General features: G+C 49.9%; 1 protein-coding gene across 1 annotated transcript in view; it reads left to right on the forward strand.

Annotated features, from left to right (window-relative positions):
• Nucleotides 1–11,038: 11,038 nt before the first annotated feature.
• Nucleotides 11,039–25,873, forward strand: part of PIN4 (peptidylprolyl cis/trans isomerase, NIMA-interacting 4) — a 62,002-nt gene continuing 47,167 nt past the window's right edge. The window contains exon 1 of the mRNA XM_069728710.1: nt 11,039–11,164. Coding sequence (XP_069584811.1) covers nt 11,125–11,164 — 40 coding nt within the window. The 5' untranslated portion in view covers nt 11,039–11,124. The remainder of the gene's footprint in view (nt 11,165–25,873) is intronic.

Here is a 25,873-nt window from a genome sequence, read left to right on the forward strand (position 1 = left end):
TGTCATCTATACACTGCTCCATCCTGCAGCCTCTCACTGCTGTCATCTATACTCTGCTCCATCCTGCAGCCTCTCACTGCTGTCATCTATACTCTGCTCCATCCTGCAGCCTCTCACTGCTGTCATCTATACTCTGCTCCATCCTGCAGCCTCTCACTGCTGTCATCTATACTCTGCTCCATCCTGCAGCCTCTCACTGCTGTCATCTATACTCTGCTCCCATCCTGCAGCCTCTCACTGCTGTCATCTATACTCTGCTCCATCCTGCAGCCTCTCACTGCTGTCATCTATACTCTGCTCCATCCTGCAGCCTCTCACTGCTGTCATCTATACACTGCTCCATCCTGCAGCTCTCACTGCTGTCATCTATACTCTGCTCCATCCTGCAGCCTCTCACTGCTGTCATCTATACTCTGCTCCATCCTGCAGCCTCTCACTGCTGTCATCTATACACTGCTCCATCCTGCAGCCTCTCACTGCTGTCATCTATACTCTGCTCCATCCTGCAGCCTCTCACTGCTGTCATCTATACTCTGCTCCATCCTGCAGCCTCTCACTGCTGTCATCTATACTCTGCTCCATCCTGCAGCCTCTCACTGCTGTCATCTATACTCTGCTCCATCCTGCAGCCTCTCACTGCTGTCATCTATACACTGCTCCATCCTGCAGCCTCTCACTGCTGTCATCTATACTCTGCTCCATCCTGCAGCCTCTCACTGCTGTCATCTATACTCTGCTCCATCCTGCAGCCCCTCACTGCTGTCATCTATACACTGCTCCATCCTGCAGCCTCTCACTGCTGTCATCTATACTCTGCTCCATCCTGCAGCCTCTCACTGCTGTCATCTATACTCTGCTCCATCCTGCAGCCCCTCACTGCTGTCATCTATACACTGCTCCATCCTGCAGCCTCCTCACTGCTGTCATCTATACTCTGCTCCATCCTGCAGACTCTCACTGCTGTCATCTATACACTGCTCCATCCTGCAGCTCCTCACTGCTGTCATCTATACACTGCTCCATCCTGCAGCTCCTCACTACTGTCATCTATACACTGCTCCATCCTGCAGCCTCTCACTGCTGTCATCTATATACTGCTCCATCCTGCAGCCTCTCACTGCTGTCATCTATACACTGCTCCATCCTGCAGCCTCTCACTGCTGTCATCTATACACTGCTCCATCCTGCAGCCTCTCACTGCTGTCATCTATACTCTGCTCCATCCTGCAGCCTCTCACTGCTGTCATCTATACACTGCTCCATCCTGCAGCCTCTCACTGCTGTCATCTATACACTGCTCCATCCTGCAGCCTCTCACTGCTGTCATCTATACTCTGCTCCATCCTGCAGCCTCTCACTGCTGTCATCTATACACTGCTCCATCCTGCAGCCTCTCACTGCTGTCATCTATACACTGCTCCATCCTGCAGCCCTCTCACTGCTGTCATCTATACTCTGCTCCATCCTGCAGCCCCTCACTGCTGTCATCTATACTCTGCTCCATCCTGCAGCCTCTCACTGCTGTCATCTATACACTGCTCCATCCTGCAGCTCCTCACTGCTGTCATCTATACTCTGCTCCATCCTGCAGCCTCTCACTGCTGTCATCTATACTCTGCTCCATCCTGCAGCTCCTCACTGCTGTCATCTATACTCTGCTCCATCCTGCAGCCTCTCACTGCTGTCATCTATACTCTGCTCCATCCTGCAGCCTCTCACTGCTGTCATCTATACTCTGCTCCATCCTGCAGCCTCTCACTGCTGTCATCTATACTCTGCTCCATCCTGCAGCCTCTCACTGCTGTCATCTATACTCTGCTCCATCCTGCAGCCTCTCACTGCTGTCATCTATACTCTGCTCCATCCTGCAGCCTCTCACTGCTGTCATCTATACTCTGCTCCATCCTGCAGCCTCTCACTGCTGTCATCTATACACTGCTCCATCCTGCAGCCTCTCACTGCTGTCATCTATACTCTGCTCCATCCTGCAGCTCCTCACTGCTGTCATCTATACACTGCTCCATCCTGCAGCCTCTCACTGCTGTCATCTATACTCTGCTCCATCCTGCAGCTCCTCACTGCTGTCATCTATACACTGCTCCATCCTGCAGCCTCTCACTGCTGTCATCTATACACTGCTCCATCCTGCAGCCTCCTCACTGCTGTCATCTATACACTGCTCCATCCTGCAGCTCCTCACTGCTGTCATCTATACACTGCTCCATCCTGCAGCCTCTCACTGCTGTCATCTATACACTGCTCCATCCTGCAGCCTCTCACTGCTGTCATCTATACTCTGCTCCATCCTGCAGCCTCTCACTGCTGTCATCTATACTCTGCTCCATCCTGCAGCTCCTCACTGCTGTCATCTATACTCTGCTCCATCCTGCAGCTCCTCACTGCTGTCATCTATACACTGCTCCATCCTGCAGCCCTCTCACTGCTGTCATCTATACTCTGCTCCATCCTGCAGCCCTCACTGCTGTCATCTATACTCTGCTCCATCCTGCAGCCTCTCACTGCTGTCATCTATACTCTGCTCCATCCTGCAGCTCCTCACTGCTGTCATCTATACTCTGCTCCATCCTGCAGCTCCTCACTGCTGTCATCTATACACTGCTCCATCCTGCAGCCTCTCACTGCTGTCATCTATACTCTGCTCCATCCTGCAGCCTCTCACTGCTGTCATCTATACTCTGCTCCATCCTGCAGCCTCTCACTGCTGTCATCTATACTCTGCTCCATCCTGCAGCTCCTCACTGCTGTCATCTATACACTGCTCCATCCTGCAGCCTCTCACTGCTGTCATCTATACACTGCTCCATCCTGCAGCTCCTCACTGCTGTCATCTATACTCTGCTCCATCCTGCAGCCTCTCACTGCTGTCATCTATACTCTGCTCCATCCTGCAGCTCCTCACTGCTGTCATCTATACACTGCTCCATCCTGCAGCCTCTCACTGCTGTCATCTATACACTGCTCCATCCTGCAGCCTCTCACTGCTGTCATCTATACACTGCTCCATCCTGCAGCTCCTCACTGCTGTCATCTATACACTGCTCCATCCTGCAGCCCTCACTGCTGTCATCTATACACTGCTCCATCCTGCAGCCTCTCACTGCTGTCATCTATGCACTGCTCCATCCTGCAGCCTCTCACTGCTGTCATCTATACTCTGCTCCATCCTGCAGCTCCTCACTGCTGTCATCTATGCACTGCTCCATCCTGCAGCCTCTCACTGCTGTCATCTATACACTGCTCCATCCTGCAGCCTCTCACTGCTGTCATCTATACACTGCTCCATCCTGCAGCCTCTCACTGCTGTCATCTATGCACTGCTCCATCCTGCAGCCTCTCACTGCTGTCATCTATACTCTGCTCCATCCTGCAGCCTCTCACTGCTGTCATCTATACTCTGCTCCATCCTGCAGCTCCTCACTGCTGTCATCTATACACTGCTCCATCCTGCAGCCTCTCACTGCTGTCATCTATACTCTGCTCCATCCTGCAGCTCCTCACTGCTGTCATCTATACTCTGCTCCATCCTGCAGCTCCTCACTGCTGTCATCTATACACTGCTCCATCCTGCAGCTCCTCACTGCTGTCATCTATACACTGCTCCATCCTGCAGCCTCTCACTGCTGTCATCTATACTCTGCTCCATCCTGCAGCTCCTCACTGCTGTCATCTATACACTGCTCCATCCTGCAGCTCCTCACTGCTGTCATCTATACACTGCTCCATCCTGCAGCCTCTCACTGCTGTCATCTATACTCTGCTCCATCCTGCAGCCTCTCACTGCTGTCATCTATACTCTGCTCCATCCTGCAGCCCTCACTGCTGTCATCTATACTCTGCTCCATCCTGCAGCCTCTCACTGCTGTCATCTATACACTGCTCCATCCTGCAGCCTCTCACTGCTGTCATCTATACACTGCTCCATCCTGCAGCCCCTCACTGCTGTCATCTATACACTGCTCCATCCTGCAGCCTCTCACTGCTGTCATCTATACACTGCTCCATCCTGCAGCCCCTCACTGCTGTCATCTATGCACTGCTCCATCCTGCAGCCTCTCACTGCTGTCATCTATACTCTGCTCCATCCTGCAGCTCCTCACTGCTGTCATCTATACACTGCTCCATCCTGCAGCCCCTCACTGCTGTCATCTATACTCTGCTCCATCCTGCAGCCTCTCACTGCTGTCATCTATACTCTGCTCCATCCTGCAGCCTCTCACTGCTGTCATCTATACTCTGCTCCATCCTGCAGCTCTCACTGCTGTCATCTATACACTGCTCCATCCTGCAGCCCCTCACTGCTGTCATCTATACTCTGCTCCATCCTGCAGCTCCTCACTGCTGTCATCTATACTCTGCTCCATCCTGCAGCCTCTCACTGCTGTCATCTATACACTGCTCCATCCTGCAGCTCCTCACTGCTGTCATCTATACACTGCTCCATCCTGCAGCCTCTCACTGCTGTCATCTATACACTGCTCCATCCTGCAGCCTCTCACTGCTGTCATCTATACACTGCTCCATCCTGCAGCCTCTCACTGCTGTCATCTATACACTGCTCCATCCTGCAGCCTCTCACTGCTGTCATCTATACACTGCTCCATCCTGCAGCCTCTCACTGCTGTCATCTATACTCTGCTCCATCCTGCAGCTCCTCACTGCTGTCATCTATACACTGCTCCATCCTGCAGCCTCTCACTGCTGTCATCTATACTCTGCTCCATCCTGCAGCCTCCTCACTGCTGTCATCTATACTCTGCTCCATCCTGCAGCCCCTCACTGCTGTCATCTATACTCTGCTCCATCCTGCAGCCCCTCACTGCTGTCATCTATACTCTGCTCCATCCTGCAGCCCCTCACTGCTGTCATCTATACACTGCTCCATCCTGCAGCTCCTCACTGCTGTCATCTATACTCTGCTCCATCCTGCAGCCCCTCACTGCTGTCATCTATACTCTGCTCCATCCTGCAGCCCCTCACTGCTGTCATCTATACTCTGCTCCATCCTGCAGCCCCTCACTGCTGTCATCTATACACTGCTCCATCCTGCAGCTCCTCACTGCTGTCATCTATACTCTGCTCCATCCTGCAGCCCCTCACTGCTGTCATCTATACTCTGCTCCATCCTGCAGCCCTCACTGCTGTCATCTATACTCTGCTCCATCCTGCAGCTCCTCACTGCTGTCATCTATACACTGCTCCATCCTGCAGCTCCTCACTGCTGTCATCTATACTCTGCTCCATCCTGCAGCTCCTCACTGCTGTCATCTATACTCTGCTCCATCCTGCAGCCCCTCACTGCTGTCATCTATACTCTGCTCCATCCTGCAGCCTCTCACTGCTGTCATCTATACACTGCTCCATCCTGCAGCTCCTCACTGCTGTCATCTATACACTGCTCCATCCTGCAGCTCCTCACTGCTGTCATCTATACACTGCTCCATCCTGCAGCCTCTCACTGCTGTCATCTATACTCTGCTCCATCCTGCAGCCCTCACTGCTGTCATCTATACTCTGCTCCATCCTGCAGCCTCTCACTGCTGTCATCTATACACTGCTCCATCCTGCAGCCCCTCACTGCTGTCATCTATACTCTGCTCCATCCTGCAGCCCCTCACTGCTGTCATCTATACTCTGCTCCATCCTGCAGCTCCTCACTGCTGTCATCTATACACTGCTCCATCCTGCAGCCTCTCACTGCTGTCATCTATACTCTGCTCCATCCTGCAGCCTCTCACTGCTGTCATCTATACACTGCTCCATCCTGCAGCCTCTCACTGCTGTCATCTATACTCTGCTCCATCCTGCAGCCTCTCACTGCTGTCATCTATACTCTGCTCCATCCTGCCTCACTGCTGTCATCTATACTCTGCTCCATCCTGCTCTCACTGCTGTCATCTATACACTGCTCCATCCTGCAGCCTCTCACTGCTGTCATCTATACTCTGCTCCATCCTGCAGCCTCTCACTGCTGTCATCTATACTCTGCTCCATCCTCTCACTGCTGTCATCTATACTCTGCTCCATCCTCTCACTGCTGTCATCTATACACTGCTCCATCCTGCAGCCCCTCACTGCTGTCATCTATACTCTGCTCCATCCTGCAGCCCCTCACTGCTGTCATCTATACTCTGCTCCATCCTGCAGCCTCTCACTGCTGTCATCTATACTCTGCTCCATCCTGCAGCCCCTCACTGCTGTCATCTATACTCTGCTCCATCCTGCAGCCTCACTGCTGTCATCTATACACTGCTCCATCCTGCAGCCTCTCACTGCTGTCATCTATACTCTGCTCCATCCTGCAGCCCCTCACTGCTGTCTTCTATACTCTGCTCCATCCTGCAGCCCCTCACTGCTGTCATCTATACTCTGCTCCATCCTGCAGCCTCTCACTGCTGTCATCTATACTCTGCTCCATCCTGCAGCCCCTCACTGCTGTCATCTATACTCTGCTCCATCCTGCAGCCTCACTGCTGTCATCTATACACTGCTCCATCCTGCAGCCCCTCACTGCTGTCATCTATACTCTGCTCCATCCTGCAGCCCCTCACTGCTGTCATCTATACTCTGCTCCATCCTGCAGCCTCTCACTGCTGTCATCTATACTCTGCTCCATCCTGCAGCCCCTCACTGCTGTCATCTATACTCTGCTCCATCCTGCAGCCTCACTGCTGTCATCTATACTCTGCTCCATCCTGCAGCCCCTCACTGCTGTCATCTATACTCTGCTCCATCCTGCAGCCTCTCACTGCTGTCATCTATACTCTGCTCCATCCTGCAGCCCCTCACTGCTGTCATCTATACTCTGCTCCATCCTGCAGCCTCTCACTGCTGTCATCTATACACTGCTCCATCCTGCAGCCCCTCACTGCTGTCATCTATATACTGCTCCATCCTGCAGCCCCTCACTGCTGTCATCTATACTCTGCTCCATCCTGCAGCCTCTCACTGCTGTCATCTATACTCTGCTCCATCCTGCAGCCTCTCACTGCTGTCATCTATACTCTGCTCCATCCTGCAGCCCCTCACTGCTGTCATCTATACTCTGCTCCATCCTGCAGCTCCTCACTGCTGTCATCTATACACTTTTCCATCCTGCAGCCTCTCACTGCTGTCATCTATACACTGCTCCATCCTGCAGCCTCTCACTGCTGTCATCTATACTCTGCTCCATCCTGCAGCCCCTCACTGCTGTCATCTATACACTGCTCCATCCTGCAGCCTCTCACTGCTGTCATATATACACTGCTCCATCCTGCAGCCTCTCACTGCTGTCATCTATACACTGCTCCATCCTGCAGCCCCTCACTGCTGTCATCTATACTCTGCTCCATCCTGCAGCCTCTCACTGCTGTCATCTATACACTGCTCCATCCTGCAGCCCCTCACTGCTGTCATCTATATACTGCTCCATCCTGCAGCCCCTCACTGCTGTCATCTATACTCTGCTCCATCCTGCAGCCTCTCACTGCTGTCATCTATACTCTGCTCCATCCTGCAGCCTCTCACTGCTGTCATCTATACTCTGCTCCATCCTGCAGCCCCTCACTGCTGTCATCTATACTCTGCTCCATCCTGCAGCTCCTCACTGCTGTCATCTATACACTGCTCCATCCTGCAGCCTCTCACTGCTGTCATCTATACACTGCTCCATCCTGCAGCTCCTCACTGCTGTCATCTATACTCTGCTCCATCCTGCAGCCTCTCACTGCTGTCATCTATACTCTGCTCCATCCTGCAGCCCCTCACTGCTGTCATCTATACTCTGCTCCATCCTGCAGCTCCTCACTGCTGTCATCTATACACTGCTCCATCCTGCAGCCTCTCACTGCTGTCATCTATACACTGCTCCATCCTGCAGCCTCTCACTGCTGTCATCTATACTCTGCTACATCCTGCAGCTCCTCACTGCTGTCATCTATACACTGCTCCATCCTGCAGCCTCTCACTGCTGTCATCTATACTCTGCTCCATCCTGCAGCCTCTCACTGCTGTCATCTATACTCTGCTCCATCCTGCAGCTCCTCACTGCTGTCATCTATACTCTGCTCCATCCTGCAGCTCCTCACTGCTGTCATCTATACACTGCTCCATCCTGCAGCCTCTCACTGCTGTCATCTATACTCTGCTCCATCCTGCAGCTCCTCACTGCTGTCATCTATACACTGCTCCATCCTGCAGCCTCTCACTGCTGTCATCTATACACTGCTCCATCCTGCAGCCTCTCACTGCTGTCATCTATACTCTGCTCCATCCTGCAGCTCCTCACTGCTGTCATCTATACACTGCTCCATCCTGCAGCCTCTCACTGCTGTCATCTATACACTGCTCCATCCTGCAGCCTCTCACTGCTGTCATCTATACTCTGCTCCATCCTGCAGCCCCTCACTGCTGTCATCTATACTCTGCTCCATCCTGCAGCCTCTCACTGCTGTCATCTATACACTGCTCCATCCTGCAGCCCCTCACTGCTGTCATCTATACTCTGCTCCATCCTGCAGCCTCTCACTGCTGTCATCTATACTCTGCTCCATCCTGCAGCCCCTCACTGCTGTCATCTATACACTGCTCCATCCTGCAGCCCCTCACTGCTGTCATCTATACTCTGCTCCATCCTGCAGCCCCTCACTGCTGTCATCTATACACTGCTCCATCCTGCAGCCTCTCACTGCTGTCATCTATACACTGCTCCATCCTGCAGCTCCTCACTGCTGTCATCTATACTCTGCTCCATCCTGCAGCCCCTCACTGCTGTCATCTATACTCTGCTCCATCCTGCAGCTCCTCACTGCTGTCATCTATACTCTGCTCCATCCTGCAGCCCCTCACTGCTGTCATCTATACACTGCTCCATCCTGCAGCCCCTCACTGCTGTCATCTATACTCTGCTCCATCCTGCAGCCCCTCACTGCTGTCATCTATACACTGCTCCATCCTGCAGCCCCTCACTGCTGTCATCTATACACTGCTCCATCCTGCAGCCTCTCACTGCTGTCATCTATACTCTGCTCCATCCTGCAGCCCCTCACTGCTGTCATCTATAATCTGTTCCATCCTGCAGCCTCTCACTGCTGTCATCTATACACTGCTCCATCCTGCAGCCCCTCACTGCTGTCATCTATACTCTGCTCCATCCTGCAGCCTCTCACTGCTGTCATCTATACTCTGCTCCATCCTGCAGCCTCTCACTGCTGTCATCTATACTCTGCTCCATCCTGCAGCCTCTCACTGCTGTCATCTATACTCTGCTCCATCCTGCAGCCTCTCACTGCTGTCATCTATACTCTGCTCCATCCTGCAGCCCCTCACTGCTGTCATCTATACTCTGCTCCATCCTGCAGCCCCTCACTGCTGTCATCTATACACTGCTCCATCCTGCAGCCTCTCACTGCTGTCATCTATACTCTGCTCCATCCTGCAGCCCCTCACTGCTGTCATCTATACACTGCTCCATCCTGCAGCCTCTCACTGCTGTCATCTATACTCTGCTCCATCCTGCAGCCTCTCACTGCTGTCATCTATACACTGCTCCATCCTGCAGCCTCTCACTGCTGTCATCTATACTCTGCTCCATCCTGCAGCCTCTCACTGCTGTCATCTATACTCTGCTCCATCCTGCAGCCTCTCACTGCTGTCATCTATACTCTGCTCCATCCTGCAGCCTCTCACTGCTGTCATCTATACTCTGCTCCATCCTGCAGCCCCTCACTGCTGTCATCTATACTCTGCTCCATCCTGCAGCCTCTCACTGCTGTCATCTATACTCTGCTCCATCCTGCAGCCTCTCACTGCTGTCATCTATACACTGCTCCATCCTGCAGCCTCTCACTGCTGTCATCTATACACTGCTCCATCCTGCAGCCTCTCACTGCTGTCATCTATACACTGCTCCATCCTGCAGCCTCTCACTGCTGTCATCTATACTCTGCTCCATCCTGCAGCCCCTCACTGCTGTCATCTATACACTGCTCCATCCTGCAGCCTCTCACTGCTGTCATCTATACTCTGCTCCATCCTCTCACTGCTGTCATCTATACTCTGCTCCATCCTGCAGCCTCTCACTGCTGTCATCTATACTCTGCTCCATCCTGCAGCCCCTCACTGCTGTCATCTATACACTGCTCCATCCTGCAGCCTCTCACTGCTGTCATCTATACACTGCTCCATCCTGCAGCCTCTCACTGCTGTCATCTATACACTGCTCCATCCTGCAGCCTCTCACTGCTGTCATCTATACTCTGCTCCATCCTGCAGCCCCTCACTGCTGTCATCTATACACTGCTCCATCCTGCAGCCTCTCACTGCTGTCATCTATACTCTGCTCCATCCTCTCACTGCTGTCATCTATACTCTGCTCCATCCTGCAGCCTCTCACTGCTGTCATCTATACTCTGCTCCATCCTGCAGCCCCTCACTGCTGTCATCTATACACTGCTCCATCCTGCAGCCTCTCACTGCTGTCATCTATACACTGCTCCATCCTGCAGCCTCTCACTGCTGTCATCTATACACTGCTCCATCCTGCAGCCCCTCACTGCTGTCATCTATACTCTGCTCCATCCTGCAGCTCCTCACTGCTGTCATCTATACACTGCTCCATCCTGCAGCTCCTCACTGCTGTCATCTATACTCTGCTCCATCCTGCAGCCCCTCACTGCTGTCATCTATACACTGCTCCATCCTGCAGCCCCTCACTGCTGTCATCTATACTCTGCTCCATCCTCTCACTGCTGTCATCTATACTCTGCTCCATCCTGCAGCTCCTCACTGCTGTCATCTATACACTGCTCCATCCTGCAGCCCCTCACTGCTGTCATCTATACTCTGCTCCATCCTCTCACTGCTGTCATCTATACACTGCTCCATCCTGCAGCCTCTCACTGCTGTCATCTATACACTGCTCCATCCTCTCACTGCTGTCATCCGTCTGAATTATAATGTTGGAGACTCCACCCCCTTGTCACTCCTTCCCGGCAGCCTCTGCTCCATCCCGGACACGCCCATCACGATGACGGTTTCTACTTCCTGCTGTAATGATGAGGCTCCGCCCTTTCCTGTGACGTCATCCACTGATTTTCCAGCTGCAGCCGGACAGTCCATAGTAATATGCCGCCCAAAGGGAAAGGAGGAAAGGGGGGAGCGAGAGGTGCGTGAGTGTCAGGGGACAGGGAACACCCTGCTGGTCTCATCTCTGACCCCGAAACCTGTATACGTAGCGTCTGACCCCGGAACCTGTATACGTAGCGTCTGACCCCGGAACCTGTATATGTAGCGTCTGACCCCGGAACCTGTATACGTAGCGTCTGACCCCGGAACCTGTATACATAGCGTCTGACCCCGGAACCTGTATACGTAGCGTCTGACCCCGGAACCTGTATACGTAGCGTATGACCCCGGAACCTGTATACGTGGTGTCTGACCCCGGAACCTGTATACGTAGCGTCTGACCCCGGAACCTGTATACGTAGCGTCTGACCCCGGAACCTGTATACGTAGTGTCTGACCCCGGAACCTGTATATGTAGCGTCTGACCCCGGAACCTGTATACGTAGCGTCTGACCCCGGAACCTGTATACGTAGCGTCTGACCCCGGAACCTGTATACGTAGCGTCTGACCCCGGAACCTGTATATGTAGCGTCTGACCCCGGAACCTGTATATGTAGCGTCTGACCCCGGAACCTGTATACGTAGCGTCTGACCCCGGAACCTGTGTGTATATAATGTCTGACCCCGGAACCTGTATACGTAGCGTCTGACCCCGGAACCTGTATACGTAGCGTCTGACCCCGGAACCTGTATATGTAGCGTCTGACCCCGGAACCTGTATACGTAGCGTCTGACCCCGGAACCTGTATACATAGCGTCTGACCCCGGAACCTGTATACGTAGCGTCTGACCCCGGAACCTGTATACGTAGCGTATGACCCCGGAACCTGTATACGTGGTGTCTGACCCCGGAACCTGTATACGTAGCGTCTGACCCCGGAACCTGTATACGTAGCGTCTGACCCCGGAACCTGTATACGTAGTGTCTGACCCCGGAACCTGCATACGTAGCGTCTGACCCCGGAACCTGTATACGTAGCGTCTGACCCCGGAACCTGTATATGTAGCGTCTGACCCCGGAACCTGTATATGTAGCGTCTGACCCCAGAACCTGTATACGTAGCGTCTGACCCCGGAACCTGTGTGTATATAATGTCTGACCCCGGAACCTGTATACGTAGCGTCTGACCCCGGAACCTGTATACGTAGCGTCTGACCCCGGAACCTGTATACGTAGCGTCTGACCCCGGAACCTGTATACGTAGCGTCTGACCCCGGAACCTGTATACGTAGCGTCTGACCCCAGAACCTGTATACGTAGCGTCTGACCCCGGAACCTGTATACGTAGCGTCTGACCCCGGAACCTGTATATGTAGCGTCTGACCCCGGAACCTGTATATGTAGCGTCTGACCCCGGAACCTGTATACGTAGCGTCTGACCCCAGAACCTGTATACGTAGCGTCTGACCCCGGAACCTGTGTGTATATAATGTCTGACCCCGGAACCTGTATACGTAGCGTCTGACCCCGGAACCTGTATACGTAGCGTCTGACCCCGGAACCTGTATACGTAGCGTCTGACCCCGGAACCTGTATACGTAGCGTCTGACCCCGGAACCTGTATACGTAGCGTCTGACCCCGGAACCTGTATACGTAGCGTCTGACCCCGGAACCTGTATACGTAGCGTCTGACCCCGGAACCTGTATACGTAGCGTCTGACCCCGGAACCTGTATACGTAGCGTCTGACCCCGGAACCTGTATACGTAGCGTCTGACCCCGGAACCTGTATACGTAGCGTCTGACCCCGGAACCTGTATACGTAGCGTCTGACCCCGGAACCTGTATACGTAGCGTCTGACCCCGGAACCTGTATACGTAGCGTCTGACCCCGGAACCTGTATACGTAGCGTCTGACCCCGGAACCTGCATACGTAGCGTCTGACCCCGGAACCTGTATACGTAGCGTCTGACCCCGGAACCTGTATATGTAGTATCTGACCCCGCAACCTGTGTGTATATAATGTCTGACCCCGGAACCTGTGTATATAATGTCTGACCCCCGGAACCTGTGTATATAATGTCTGACCCCCGATACCTGTGTATATATAATGTCTGACCCCCGGCACCTGTGTGTATATAATGTCTGACCCCCGGCACCTGTGTGTATATAATGTCTGACCCCCGGCACCTGTGTGTATATAATGTATGACCCCCGGAACCTGTGTATATAATGTCTGACCCCCGGCACCTGTGTATATATAATGTCTGACCCCCGGTACCTGTGTATATAATGTCTGACCCCCGATACCTGTGTATATATAATGTCTGACCCCCGGAACCTGTGTATATAATGTCTGACCCCCGATACCTGTGTATATATAATGTCTGACCCCCGGTACCTGTGTATATATAATGTCTGACCCCCGGTACCTGTGTATATATAATGTCTGACCCCCGGCACCTGTGTGTATATAATGTCTGACCCCCGCAACCTGTGTGTATATAATGTATGACCCCCGGAACCTGTGTATATAATGTCTGACCCCCGGTACCTGTGTATATATAATGTCTGACCCCCGGTACCTGTGTATATATAATGTCTGCCCCCCGGCACCTGTGTATATATAATGTCTGACCCCCGGTACCTGTGTATATATAATGTCTGACCCCCGCCACCTGTGTATATATAATGTCTGACCCCCGGCACCTGTGTATATAATGTCTGACCCCCGGTACCTGTGTATATATAATGTCTGACCCCCGGTACCTGTGTATATATAATGTCTGACCCCCGCCACCTGTGTATATATAATGTCTGACCCCCGCCACCTGTGTATATATAATGTCTGACCCCCGGCACCTGTGTATATAATGTCTGACCCCCGGTACCTGTGTATATATAATGTCTGACCCCCGGCACCTGTGTATATATAATGTCTGACCCCCGGTACCTGTGTATATATAATGTCGGACCCCCGGTACCTGTGTATATATAATGTCTGACCCCCGGCACCTGTGTATATAATGTCTGACCCCCGGTACCTGTGTATATATAATGTCTGACCCCCGGTACCTGTGTATATATAATGTCTGACCCCCGCCACCTGTGTATATATAATGTCTGACCCCCGCCACCTGTGTATATATAATGTCTGACCCCCGCCACCTGTGTATATATAATGTCTGACCCCCGATACCTGTGTATATATAATGTCTGACCCCCGCCACCTGTGTATATATAATGTCTGCCCCCCGGCACCTGTGTATATATAATGTCTGACCCCCGGTACCTGTGTATATATAATGTCTGACCCCCGGCACCTGTGTATATATAATGTCTGACCCCCGGTACATGTGTATATATAATGTCTGACCCCCGGTACCTGTGTATATAATGTCTGACCCCCGGCACCTGTGTATATATAATGTCTGACCCCCGGTACCTGTGTATATATAATGTCTGACCCCCGGCACCTGTGTATGTATAATGTCTGACCCCCGGTACCTGTGTATATAATGTCTGACCCCCGGTACCTGTGTATATATAATGTCTGACCCCCGGTACCTGTGTATATATAATGTCTGACCCCCGCCACCTGTGTATGTATAATGTCTGACCCCCGGTACCTGTGTATATATAATGTCTGACCCCCGGTACATGTGTATATATAATGTCTGACCCCCGGTACCTGTGTATATATAATGTCTGACCCCCGGTACATGTGTATATATAATGTCTGACCCCCGCCACCTGTGTATATATAATGTCTGACCCCCGGTACCTGTGTATATATAATGTCTGACCCCCGGTACATGTGTATATATAATGTCTGACCCCCGGTACCTGTGTATATATAATGTCTGACCCCCGGTACCTGTGTGTATATAATGTCTGACCCCCGGTACCTGTGTGTGTATATAATGTCTGACCCCCGGTACATGTGTATATATAATGTCTGACCCCCGGTACCTGTGTATATATAATGTCTGACCCCCGGTACCTGTGTATATATAATGTCTGACCCCCGGCACCTGTGTATATATAATGTCTGACCCCCGGCACCTGTGTATATATAATGTCTGACCCCCGGTACATGTGTATATATAATGTCTGACCCCCGGTACCTGTGTATATAATGTCTGACCCCCGGTACCTGTGTGTATATAATGTCTGACCCCCGGCACCTGTGTGTATATAATGTCTGACCCCCGGCACTTGTGTGTATATAATGTCTGACCCCCGGCACCTGTGTGTATATAATGTCTGACCCCCGGTACCTGTGTATAGATAATGTCTGACCCCCGGCACCTGTGTATATATAATGTCTGACCCCCGGTACCTGTGTATATATATATATATATATATATATATATAATGTCTGACCCCCGATACCTGTGTATATATAATGTCTGACCCCCGGTACCTGTGTATATAATGTCTGACCCCCGGTACATGTGTATATATAATGTCTGACCCCCGGTACCTGTGTATATATATATATATATATATATATATATATATATATATATATATATATATATATATATATATATAATGTCTGACCCCCGATACCTGTGTATATATAATGTCTGACCTCCGGTACCTGTGTATATATAATGTCTGACCCCCGGTACCTGTGTATATATAATGTCTGACCCCCGGTACCTGTGTATATATAATGTCTGACCCCCGGTACCTGTGTGTGTATATATAATGTCTGACCCCCGGTACCTGTGTATATAATGTCTGACCCCCGGTACATGTGTATATATAATGTCTGACCCCCGGCACCTGTGTGTAGATATAATGTCTGACCCCCGGCACCTGTGTATATATAATGTCTGACCCCCGGCACCTGTGTATATATAATGTCTGACCCCCGGCACCTGTGTATATATAATGTCTGACCCCCGGCACCTGCGTATATATAATGTCTGACCCCCGGTACCTGTGTGTAGATATAATGTCTGACCCCCGGTACCTGTGTATATATATAATGTCTGACCCCCGGTACATGTGTATATATAATGTCTGACCCCCGGCACCTGTGTATATATAATGTCTGACCCCCGGCACCTGTGTGTATATAATGTCTGACCCCCGGCACCTGTGTATATATAATGTCTGACCCCCGGTACCTGTGTGTGTATATAATGTCTGACCCCCGGTACATGTGTATATATAATGTCTGACCCCCGGCACCTGTGTATATATAATGTCTGACCCCCGACACCTGTGTATATATAATGTGTGACCCCCGGTACCTGTGTGTGTATATAATGTCTGACCCCCGGCACCTGTGTGTATATAATGTCTGACCCCCGGTACATGTGTGTATATAATGTCTGACCCCCGGCACCTGTGTATATACAATGTCTGACCCCCGGTACCTGTGTATATATAATGTCTGACCCCCGGTACCTGTGTGTGTATAATGTCTGACCCCCGGCACATGTGTATATATAATGTCTGACCCCCGGTACCTGTGTGTATATAATGTCTGACCCCCGGTACCTGTGTATATATAATGTCTGACCCCCGGTACCTGTGTATATATAATGTCTGACCCCCGGTACCTGTGTATATATAATGTCTGACCCCCGGTACCTGTGTATATATAATGTCTGACCCCCGGTACCTGTGTATATAATGTCTGACCCCTGGTACCTGTGTATATATAATGTCTGACCCCCGGTACCTGTGTATATATAATGTCTGACCCCTGGTACCTGTGTATATATAATGTCTGACCCCCGGCACCTGTGTATATATAATGTCTGACCCCCGGCACCTGTGTATATAATGTCTGACCCCTGGTACCTGTGTATATATAATGTCTGACCCCCGGCACCTGTGTATATATAATGTCTGACCCCCGGCACCTGTGTATATATAATGTCTGACCCCCGGCACCTGTGTATATATAATGTCTGACCCCCGGCACCTGTGTATATATAATGTCTGACCCCCGGTACCTGTGTATATAATGTCTGACCCCCGGTACCTGTGTATATATATAATGTCTGACCCCCGGTACCTGTGTATATATAATGTCTGATCCCCGGTACCTGTGTATATATAATGTCTGACCCCCAGTACCTGTGTATATATAATGTCTGACCCCCGGTACCTGTGTATATATAATGTCTGACCCCCGGTACCTGTGTATATATAATGTCTGACCCCCGGTACCTGTGTGTGTATATAATGTCTGACCCCCGGCACCTGTGTATATATAATGTCTGACCCCCGGCACCTGTGTATATATAATGTTTGACCCCCGGTACCTGTGTATGTATATATAATGTCTGACCCCCGGTACCTGTGTATATAATGTCTGACCCCCGGTACATGTGTATATATAATGTCTGACCCCCGGCACCTGTGTATATATAATGTCTGACCCCCGGTACCTGTGTGTATATATATATATATATATATATATATATAATGTCTGACCCCCGATACCTGTGTATATATAATGTCTGACCCCCGGTACCTGTGTATATATAATGTCTGACCCCCGGTACCTGTGTATATATAATGTCTGACCCCCGGTACCTGTGTATATATATATAATGTCTGACCCCCGGCACCTGTGTATATATAATGTCTGACCCCCGGCACCTGTGTATATATAATGTCTGACCCCCTGTACCTGTGTATATATATAATGTCTGACCCCCGGCACCTGTGTATATATAATGTCTGACCCCCGGTACCTGTGTGTGTATATAATGTCTGACCCCCGGCACCTGTGTATATATAATGTCTGACCCCCGGCACCTGTGTATATATAATGTTTGACCCCCGGTACCTGTGTGTGTATATATAATGTCTGACCCCCGGTACCTGTGTATATGTCTGACCCCCGGCACCTGTGTGTAGATATAATGTCTGACCCCCGGCACCTGTGTATATATAATGTCTGACCCCCGGCACCTGTGTATATAATGTCTGACCCCCGGCACCTGTGTATATATAATGTCTGACCCCCGGCACCTGTGTATATATAATGTCTGACCCCCGGCACCTGTGTATATATAATGTCTGACCCCCGGCACCTGTGTATATATAATGTCTGACCACCGGCACCTTTGTATATATAATGTCTGACCCCCGGTACCTGTGTATATATAATGTCTGACCCCCGGCACCTGTGTATATATAATGTCTGACCCCCGGCACCTGTGTATATATAATGTCTGACCACCGGCACCTGTGTATATATAATGTCTGACCCCCGGTACCTGTGTATATATAATGTCTGACCCCCGGTACCTGTGTATATATAATGTCTGACCCCCGGTACCTGTGTATATAATGTCTGACCACCGGCACCTGTGTATATATAATGTCTGACCCCCGGTACCTGTGTATATATAATGTCTGACCCCCGGTACCTGTGTGTGTATATAATGTCTGACCCCCGGCACCTGTGTGTATATAATGTCTGACCCCCGGTACCTGTGTATATATAATGTCTGACCCCCGGTACCTGTGTATATATAATGTCTGACCCCCGGCACCTGTGTATATATAATGTTTGACCCCCGGTACCTGTGTGTGTATATATAATGTCTGACCCCCGGTACCTGTGTATATGTCTGACCCCCGGCACCTGTGTGTAGATATAATGTCTGACCCCCGGCACCTGTGTATATATAATGTCTGACCCCCGGCACCTGTGTATATAATGTCTGACCCCCGGCACCTGTGTATATATAATGTCTGACCCCCGGCACCTGTGTATATATAATGTCTGACCCCCGGCACCTGTGTATATATAATGTCTGACCCCCGGCACCTGTGTATATATAATGTCTGACCACCGGCACCTTTGTATATATAATGTCTGACCCCCGGTACCTGTGTATATATAATGTCTGACCCCCGGCACCTGTGTATATATAATGTCTGACCCCCGGCACCTGTGTATATATAATGTCTGACCACCGGCACCTGTGTATATATAATGTCTGACCCCCGGTACCTGTGTATATATAATGTCTGACCCCCGGTACCTGTGTATATATAATGTCTGACCCCCGGTACCTGTGTATATAATGTCTGACCACCGGCACCTGTGTATATATAATGTCTGACCCCCGGTACCTGTGTATATATAATGTCTGACCCCCGGTACCTGTGTGTGTATATAATGTCTGACCCCCGGCACCTGTGTGTATATAATGTCTGACCCCCGGTACCTGTGTATATATAATGTCTGACCCCCGGTACATGTGTATATATAATGTCTGACCCCGGTACCTGTGTGTATATAATGTCTGACCCCCGGCGCCTGTGTATATAATGTCTGACCCCCGGTACCTGTGTGTATATAATGTCTGACCCCCGGCACCTGTGTATATAATGTCTGACCCCCGGTACATGTGTATATATAATGTCTGACCCCCGGCACCTGTGTATATATAATGTCTGACCCCCGGCACCTGTGTATATATAATGTCTGACCCCCGGCACCTGTTTATATATAATGTCTGACCCCCGGTACCTGTGTGTGTATATAATGTCTGACCCCCGGCACCTGTGTATATATAATGTCTGACCCCCGGTACCTGTGTGTATATAATGTCTGACCCCCGGCACCTGTGTATATAATGTCTGACCCCCGGTACATGTGTATATATAATGTCTGACCCCCGGCACCTGTGTATATATAATGTCTGACCCCCGGTACCTGTGTGTGTATATAATGTCTGACCCCCGGCACCTGTGTATATATAATGTCTGACCCCCGGTACCTGTGTGTGTATATATAATGTCTGACCCCCGGCACCTGCGTATATATAATGTCTGACCCCCGGCACCTGTGTGTATATAATGTCTGACCCCCGGTACTGTATATAATGTCTGACCCCCGGCACCTGTGTATATATAATGTCTGACCCCCGGTACCTGTGTGTGTATATAATGTCTGACCCCCGGCACCTGTGTATATAATGTCTGACCCCCGGTACCTGTGTATATATAATGTCTGACCCCCGGTACCTGTGTATATATAATGTCTGACCCCCGGTACTTGTGTATATATAATGTCTGACCCCCGGCACCTGTGTATATATAATGTCTGACCCCCGGTACCTGTGTATATATAATGTCTGACCCCCGGTACCTGTGTATATATAATGTCTGACCCCCGGTACCTGTGTATATATAATGTCTGACCCCCGATACCTGTGTATATATAATGTCTGACCCCCGGTACCTGTGTATATATAATGTCTGACCCCCGGTACCTGTGTATATATAATGTCTGACCCCCAGTACTTGTGTATATATAATGTCTGACCCCCGGCACCTGTGTATATATAATGTCTGACCCCCGGTACCTGTGTATATATAATGTCTGACCCCCGGTACCTGTGTATATATAATGTCTGACCCCCGGTACCTGTGTATATATAATGTCTGACCCCCGGTACCTGTGTATATATAATGTCTGACCCCCGGTACCTGTGTATATATAATGTCTGACCCCCGGCACCTGTGTATATATAATGTCTGACCCCCGGCACCTGTGTATATAATGTCTGACCCCCGGTACCTGTGTATATATAATGTCTGACCCCCGGTACCTGTGTATATATAATGTCTGACCCCCGGCACCTGTGTATATATAATGTCTGACCCCCGGTACCTGTGTATATAATGTCTGATCCCCGGTACCTGTGTATATAATGTCTGACCCCCGGTACCTGTGTATATAATGTCTGACCCCCGGTACCTGTGTATATATATAATGTCTGACCCCCGGTACCTGTGTATATAATGTCTGATCCCCGGTACCTGTGTATATAATGTCTGACCCCCGGCACCTGTGTATATATAATGTCTGACCCCCGGCACCTGTGTATATATAATGTCTGACCCCCGGTACATGTATATATATAATGTCTGACCCCCGGTACCTGTGTATATAATGTCTGACCCCCGGTACCTGTGTATATATATATAATGTCTGACCCCCGGCACCTGTGTATATATAATGTCTGACCCCCGGTACCTGTGTATATATAATGTCTGACCCCCGGTACCTGTGTATATATAATGTCTGACCCCCGGTACCTGTGTATATATAATGTCTGACCCCCGGCACCTGTGTATATATAATGTCTGACCCCCGGTACCTGTGTATATAATGTCTGATCCCCGGTACCTGTGTATATAATGTCTGATCCCCGGTACCTGTGTATATAATGTCTGACCCCCGGTACCTGTGTATATAATGTCTGACCCCCGGTACCTGTGTATATATATAATGTCTGACCCCCGGCACCTGTGTATATATAATGTCTGACCCCCGGTACATGTATATATATAATGTCTGACCCCCGGTACCTGTGTATATAATGTCTGACCCCCGGTACCTGTGTATATAATGTCTGACCCCCGGCACCTGTGTATATATAATGTCTGATCCCCGGTACCTGTGTATATAATGTCTGACCCCCGGTACCTGTGTATATATATAATGTCTGACCCCCGGCACCTGTGTATATATAATGTCTGACCCCCGGTACCTGTGTATATATAATGTCTGACCCCCGGTACCTGTGTATATATAATGTCTGACCCCCGGTACCTGTGTATATATAATGTCTGACCCCCGGTACCTGTGTATATATAATGTCTGACCCCCGGTACATGTGTATATATAATGTCTGACCCCCGGCACCTGTGTATATATAATGTCTGACCCCCGATACCTGTGTGTATATATATATATATATATATATATATATATATATAATGTCTGACCCCCGGTACCTGTGTATATATAATGTCTGACCCCCGGTACCTGTGTATATATAATGTCTGACCCCCGGTACCTGTGTATATATAATGTCTGACCACCGGTACCTGTGTATATATAATGTCTGACCCCCGGCACCTGTGTATATATAATGTCTGACCCCCGGTACATGTGTATATATAATGTCTGACCCCCGGTACCTGTGTATATATAATGTCTGACCCCCGGTACCTGTGTATATATAATGTCTGACCCCCGGTACCTGTGTATATATAATGTCTGACCCCCGGTACATGTGTATATATAATGTCTGACCCCCGGTACCTGTGTGTATATAATGTCTGACCCCCGGCACCTGTGTGTGTATATAATGTCTGACCCCCGGTACATGTGTATATATAATGTCTGACCCCCGGCACCTGTGTATATATAATGTCTGACCCCCGGCACCTGTGTATATATAATGTCTGACCCCCAGCACCTGTGTGTATATAATGTCTGACCCCCGGCACCTGTGTGTATATATAATGTCTGACCCCCGGCACCTGTGTATATATAATGTCTGACCCCCGGCACCTGTGTATATATAATGTCTGACCCCCGGTACCTGTGTGTGTATATAATGTCTGACCCCCGGTACCTGTGTATATATAATGTCTGACCCCCGGCACCTGTGTATATATAATGTCTGACCCCCGGCACCTGTGTATATATAATGACTGACCCCCGGCACCTGTGTATATAATGTCTGACCCCCGGTACATGTGTGTGTATATAATGTCTGACCCCCGGTACCTGTGTATATATAATGTCTGACCCCGGAACCTGTGTATATATAATGTCTGACCCCCGGTACCTGTGTATATATAATGTCTGACCCCCGGCACCTGTGTATATATAATGTCTGACCCCCGGTACCTGTGTATATATAATGTCTGACCCCCGGCACCTGTGTATATATAATGTCTGACCCCCGGCACCTGTGTGTAGATATAATGTCTGACCCCCGGCACCTGTGTATATATAATGTCTGACCCCCGGCACCTGTGTGTGTATAATGTCTGACCCCCGGTACCTGTGTATATAATGTCTGACCCCCGGCACCTGTGTATATATAATGTCTGACCCCCGGCACCTGTGTATATATAATGTCTGACCCCCGGCACCTGTGTATATATAATGTCTGACCCCCGGCACCTGCGTGTATATAATGTCTGACCCCTGGTACCTGCGTATATATAATGTCTGACCCCCGGTACCTGTGTGTGTATATAATGTCTGACCACCGGCACCTGTGTATATATAATGTCTGACCCATGCACCTGTGTGTAGATATAATGTCTGACCCCCGGCACCTGTGTATATATAATGTCTGACCCCCGGTACCTGTATATATATAATGTCTGACCCCCGGTACCTGTGTATATATAATGTCTGACCCCCGGCACCTGTGTGTAGATATAATGTCTGACCCCCGGCACCTGTGTATATATAATGTCTGACCCCCGGCACCTGTGTATATATAATGTCTGACCCCCGGCACCTGTGTATATATAATGTCTGACCCCCGGCACCTGCGTATATATAATGTCTGACCCCTGGTACCTGCGTACATATAATGTCTGACCCCCGGTACCTGTGTGTGTATATAATGTCTGACCACCGGCACCTGTGTATATATAATGTCTGACCCCCGGTACCTGTGTATATATAATGTCTGACCCCCGGTACCTGTGTATATATAATGTCTGACCCCCGGTACCTGTGTATATATAATGTCTGACCCCCTGTACCTGTGTGTGTATATAATGTCTGACCCCCGGCACCTGTGTATATAATGTCTGACCCCCGGTACATGTGTATATATAATGTCTGACCCCCGGTACCTGTGTGTATATAATGTCTGACCCCCGGCACCTGTGTTTATAATGTCTGACCCCCGGTACATGTGTATATATAATGTCTGACCCCCGGCACCTGTGTATATATAATGTCTGACCCCCGGCACCTGTGTATATATAATGTCTGACCCCCGGTACCTGTATATATATAATGTCTGACCCCCGGTACCTGTGTATATATAATGTCTGACCCCCGGCACCTGTGTGTAGATATAATGTCTGACCCCCGGCACCTGTGTATATATAATGTCTGACCCCCGGCACCTGTGTATATATAATGTCTGACCCCCGGCACCTGTGTATATATAATTTCTGACCCCCGGCACCTGCGTATATATAATGTCTGACCCCTGGTACCTGCGTACATATAATGTCTGACCCCCGGTACCTGTGTGTGTATATAATGTCTGACCACCGGCACCTGTGTATATATAATGTCTGACCCCCGGTACCTGTGTATATATAATGTCTGACCCCCGGTACCTGTGTATATATAATGTCTGACCCCCGGTACCTGTGTATATATAATGTCTGACCCCCTGTACCTGTGTGTGTATATAATGTCTGACCCCCGGCACCTGTGTATATAATGTCTGACCCCCGGTACATGTGTATATATAATGTCTGACCCCCGGTACCTGTGTGTATATAATGTCTGACCCCCGGCACCTGTGTATATAATGTCTGACCCCCGGTACATGTGTATATATAATGTCTGACCCCCGGCACCTGTGTATATATAATGTCTGACCCCCGGCACCTGTGTATATATAATGTCTGACCCCCGGCACCTGTGTATATATAATGTCTGACCCCCGGTACCTGTGTGTGTATATAATGTCTGACCCCCGGCACCTGTGTATATATAATGTCTGACCCCCGGTACCTGTGTATATAGTGTCTGACCCCCGGTACCTGTGTATATATAATGTCTGACCCCCGGCACCTGTGTGTATATATAATGTCTGACCCCCGGCACCTGTGTATATATAATGTCTGACCCCCGGTACCTGTGTATATATAATGTCTGACCCCCGGTACCTGTGTGTATATATAATGTCTGACCCCCGGCACCTGTGTATATATAATGTCTGACCCCCGGCACCTGTGTATATATAATGTCTGACCCCCGGTACCTGTGTGTGTATATAATGTCTGACCCCCGGCACCTGTGTGTATATAATGTCTGACCCCCGGTACATGTGTGTATATAATGTCTGACCCCCGGCACCTGTGTATATACAATGTCTGACCCCCGGTACCTGTGTATATATAATGTCTGACCCCCGGTACCTGTGTATATATAATGTCTGACCCCCGGTACCTGTGTGTGTATATAATGTCTGACCCCCGGCACCTGTGTGTATATAATGTCTGACCCCCGGCACCTGTGTGTATATAATGTCTGACCCCCGGTACCTGTGTGTGTATAATGTCTGACCCCCGGTACCTGTGTATATATATATAATGTCTGACCCCCGGTACCTGTGTATATATAATGTCTGACCCCTGGCACCTGTGTGTATATAATGTCTGACCCCCGGCACCTGTGTATATATAATGTCTGACCCCCGGTACCTGTGTATATATATATAATGTCTGACCCCCGGCACCTGTGTGTATATAATGTCTGACCCCCAGTACCTGTGTATATATAATGTCTGACCCCCGGCACCTGTGTATATATAATGTCTGACCCCCGGTACCTGTGTGTGTATAATGTCTGACCCCCGGTACCTGTGTATATATAATGTCTGACCCCCGGTACCTGTGTATATATATATAATGTCTGACCCCCGGTACCTGTGTATATATAATGTCTGACCCCCGGCACCTGTGTGTATATAATGTCTGACCCCCGGCACCTGTGTGTATATAATGTCTGACCCCCGGCACCTGTGTATATATAATGTCTGACCCCCGGCACCTGTGTGTATATAATGTCTGACCCCCAGTACCTGTGTGTATATAATGTCTGACCCCCGGCACCTGTGTGTATATAATGTCTGACCCCCGGCACCTGTGTATATATAATGTCTGACCCCCGGTACCTGTGTATATATATATAATGTCTGACCCCCAGTACCTGTGTATATATAATGTCTGACCCCCGGCACCTGTGTAT

The sequence above is a fragment of the Ranitomeya imitator genome, chromosome 5 (genome assembly GCF_032444005.1).
Source record: "Ranitomeya imitator isolate aRanImi1 chromosome 5, aRanImi1.pri, whole genome shotgun sequence".
NCBI lineage: Eukaryota > Metazoa > Chordata > Amphibia > Anura > Dendrobatidae > Ranitomeya > Ranitomeya imitator.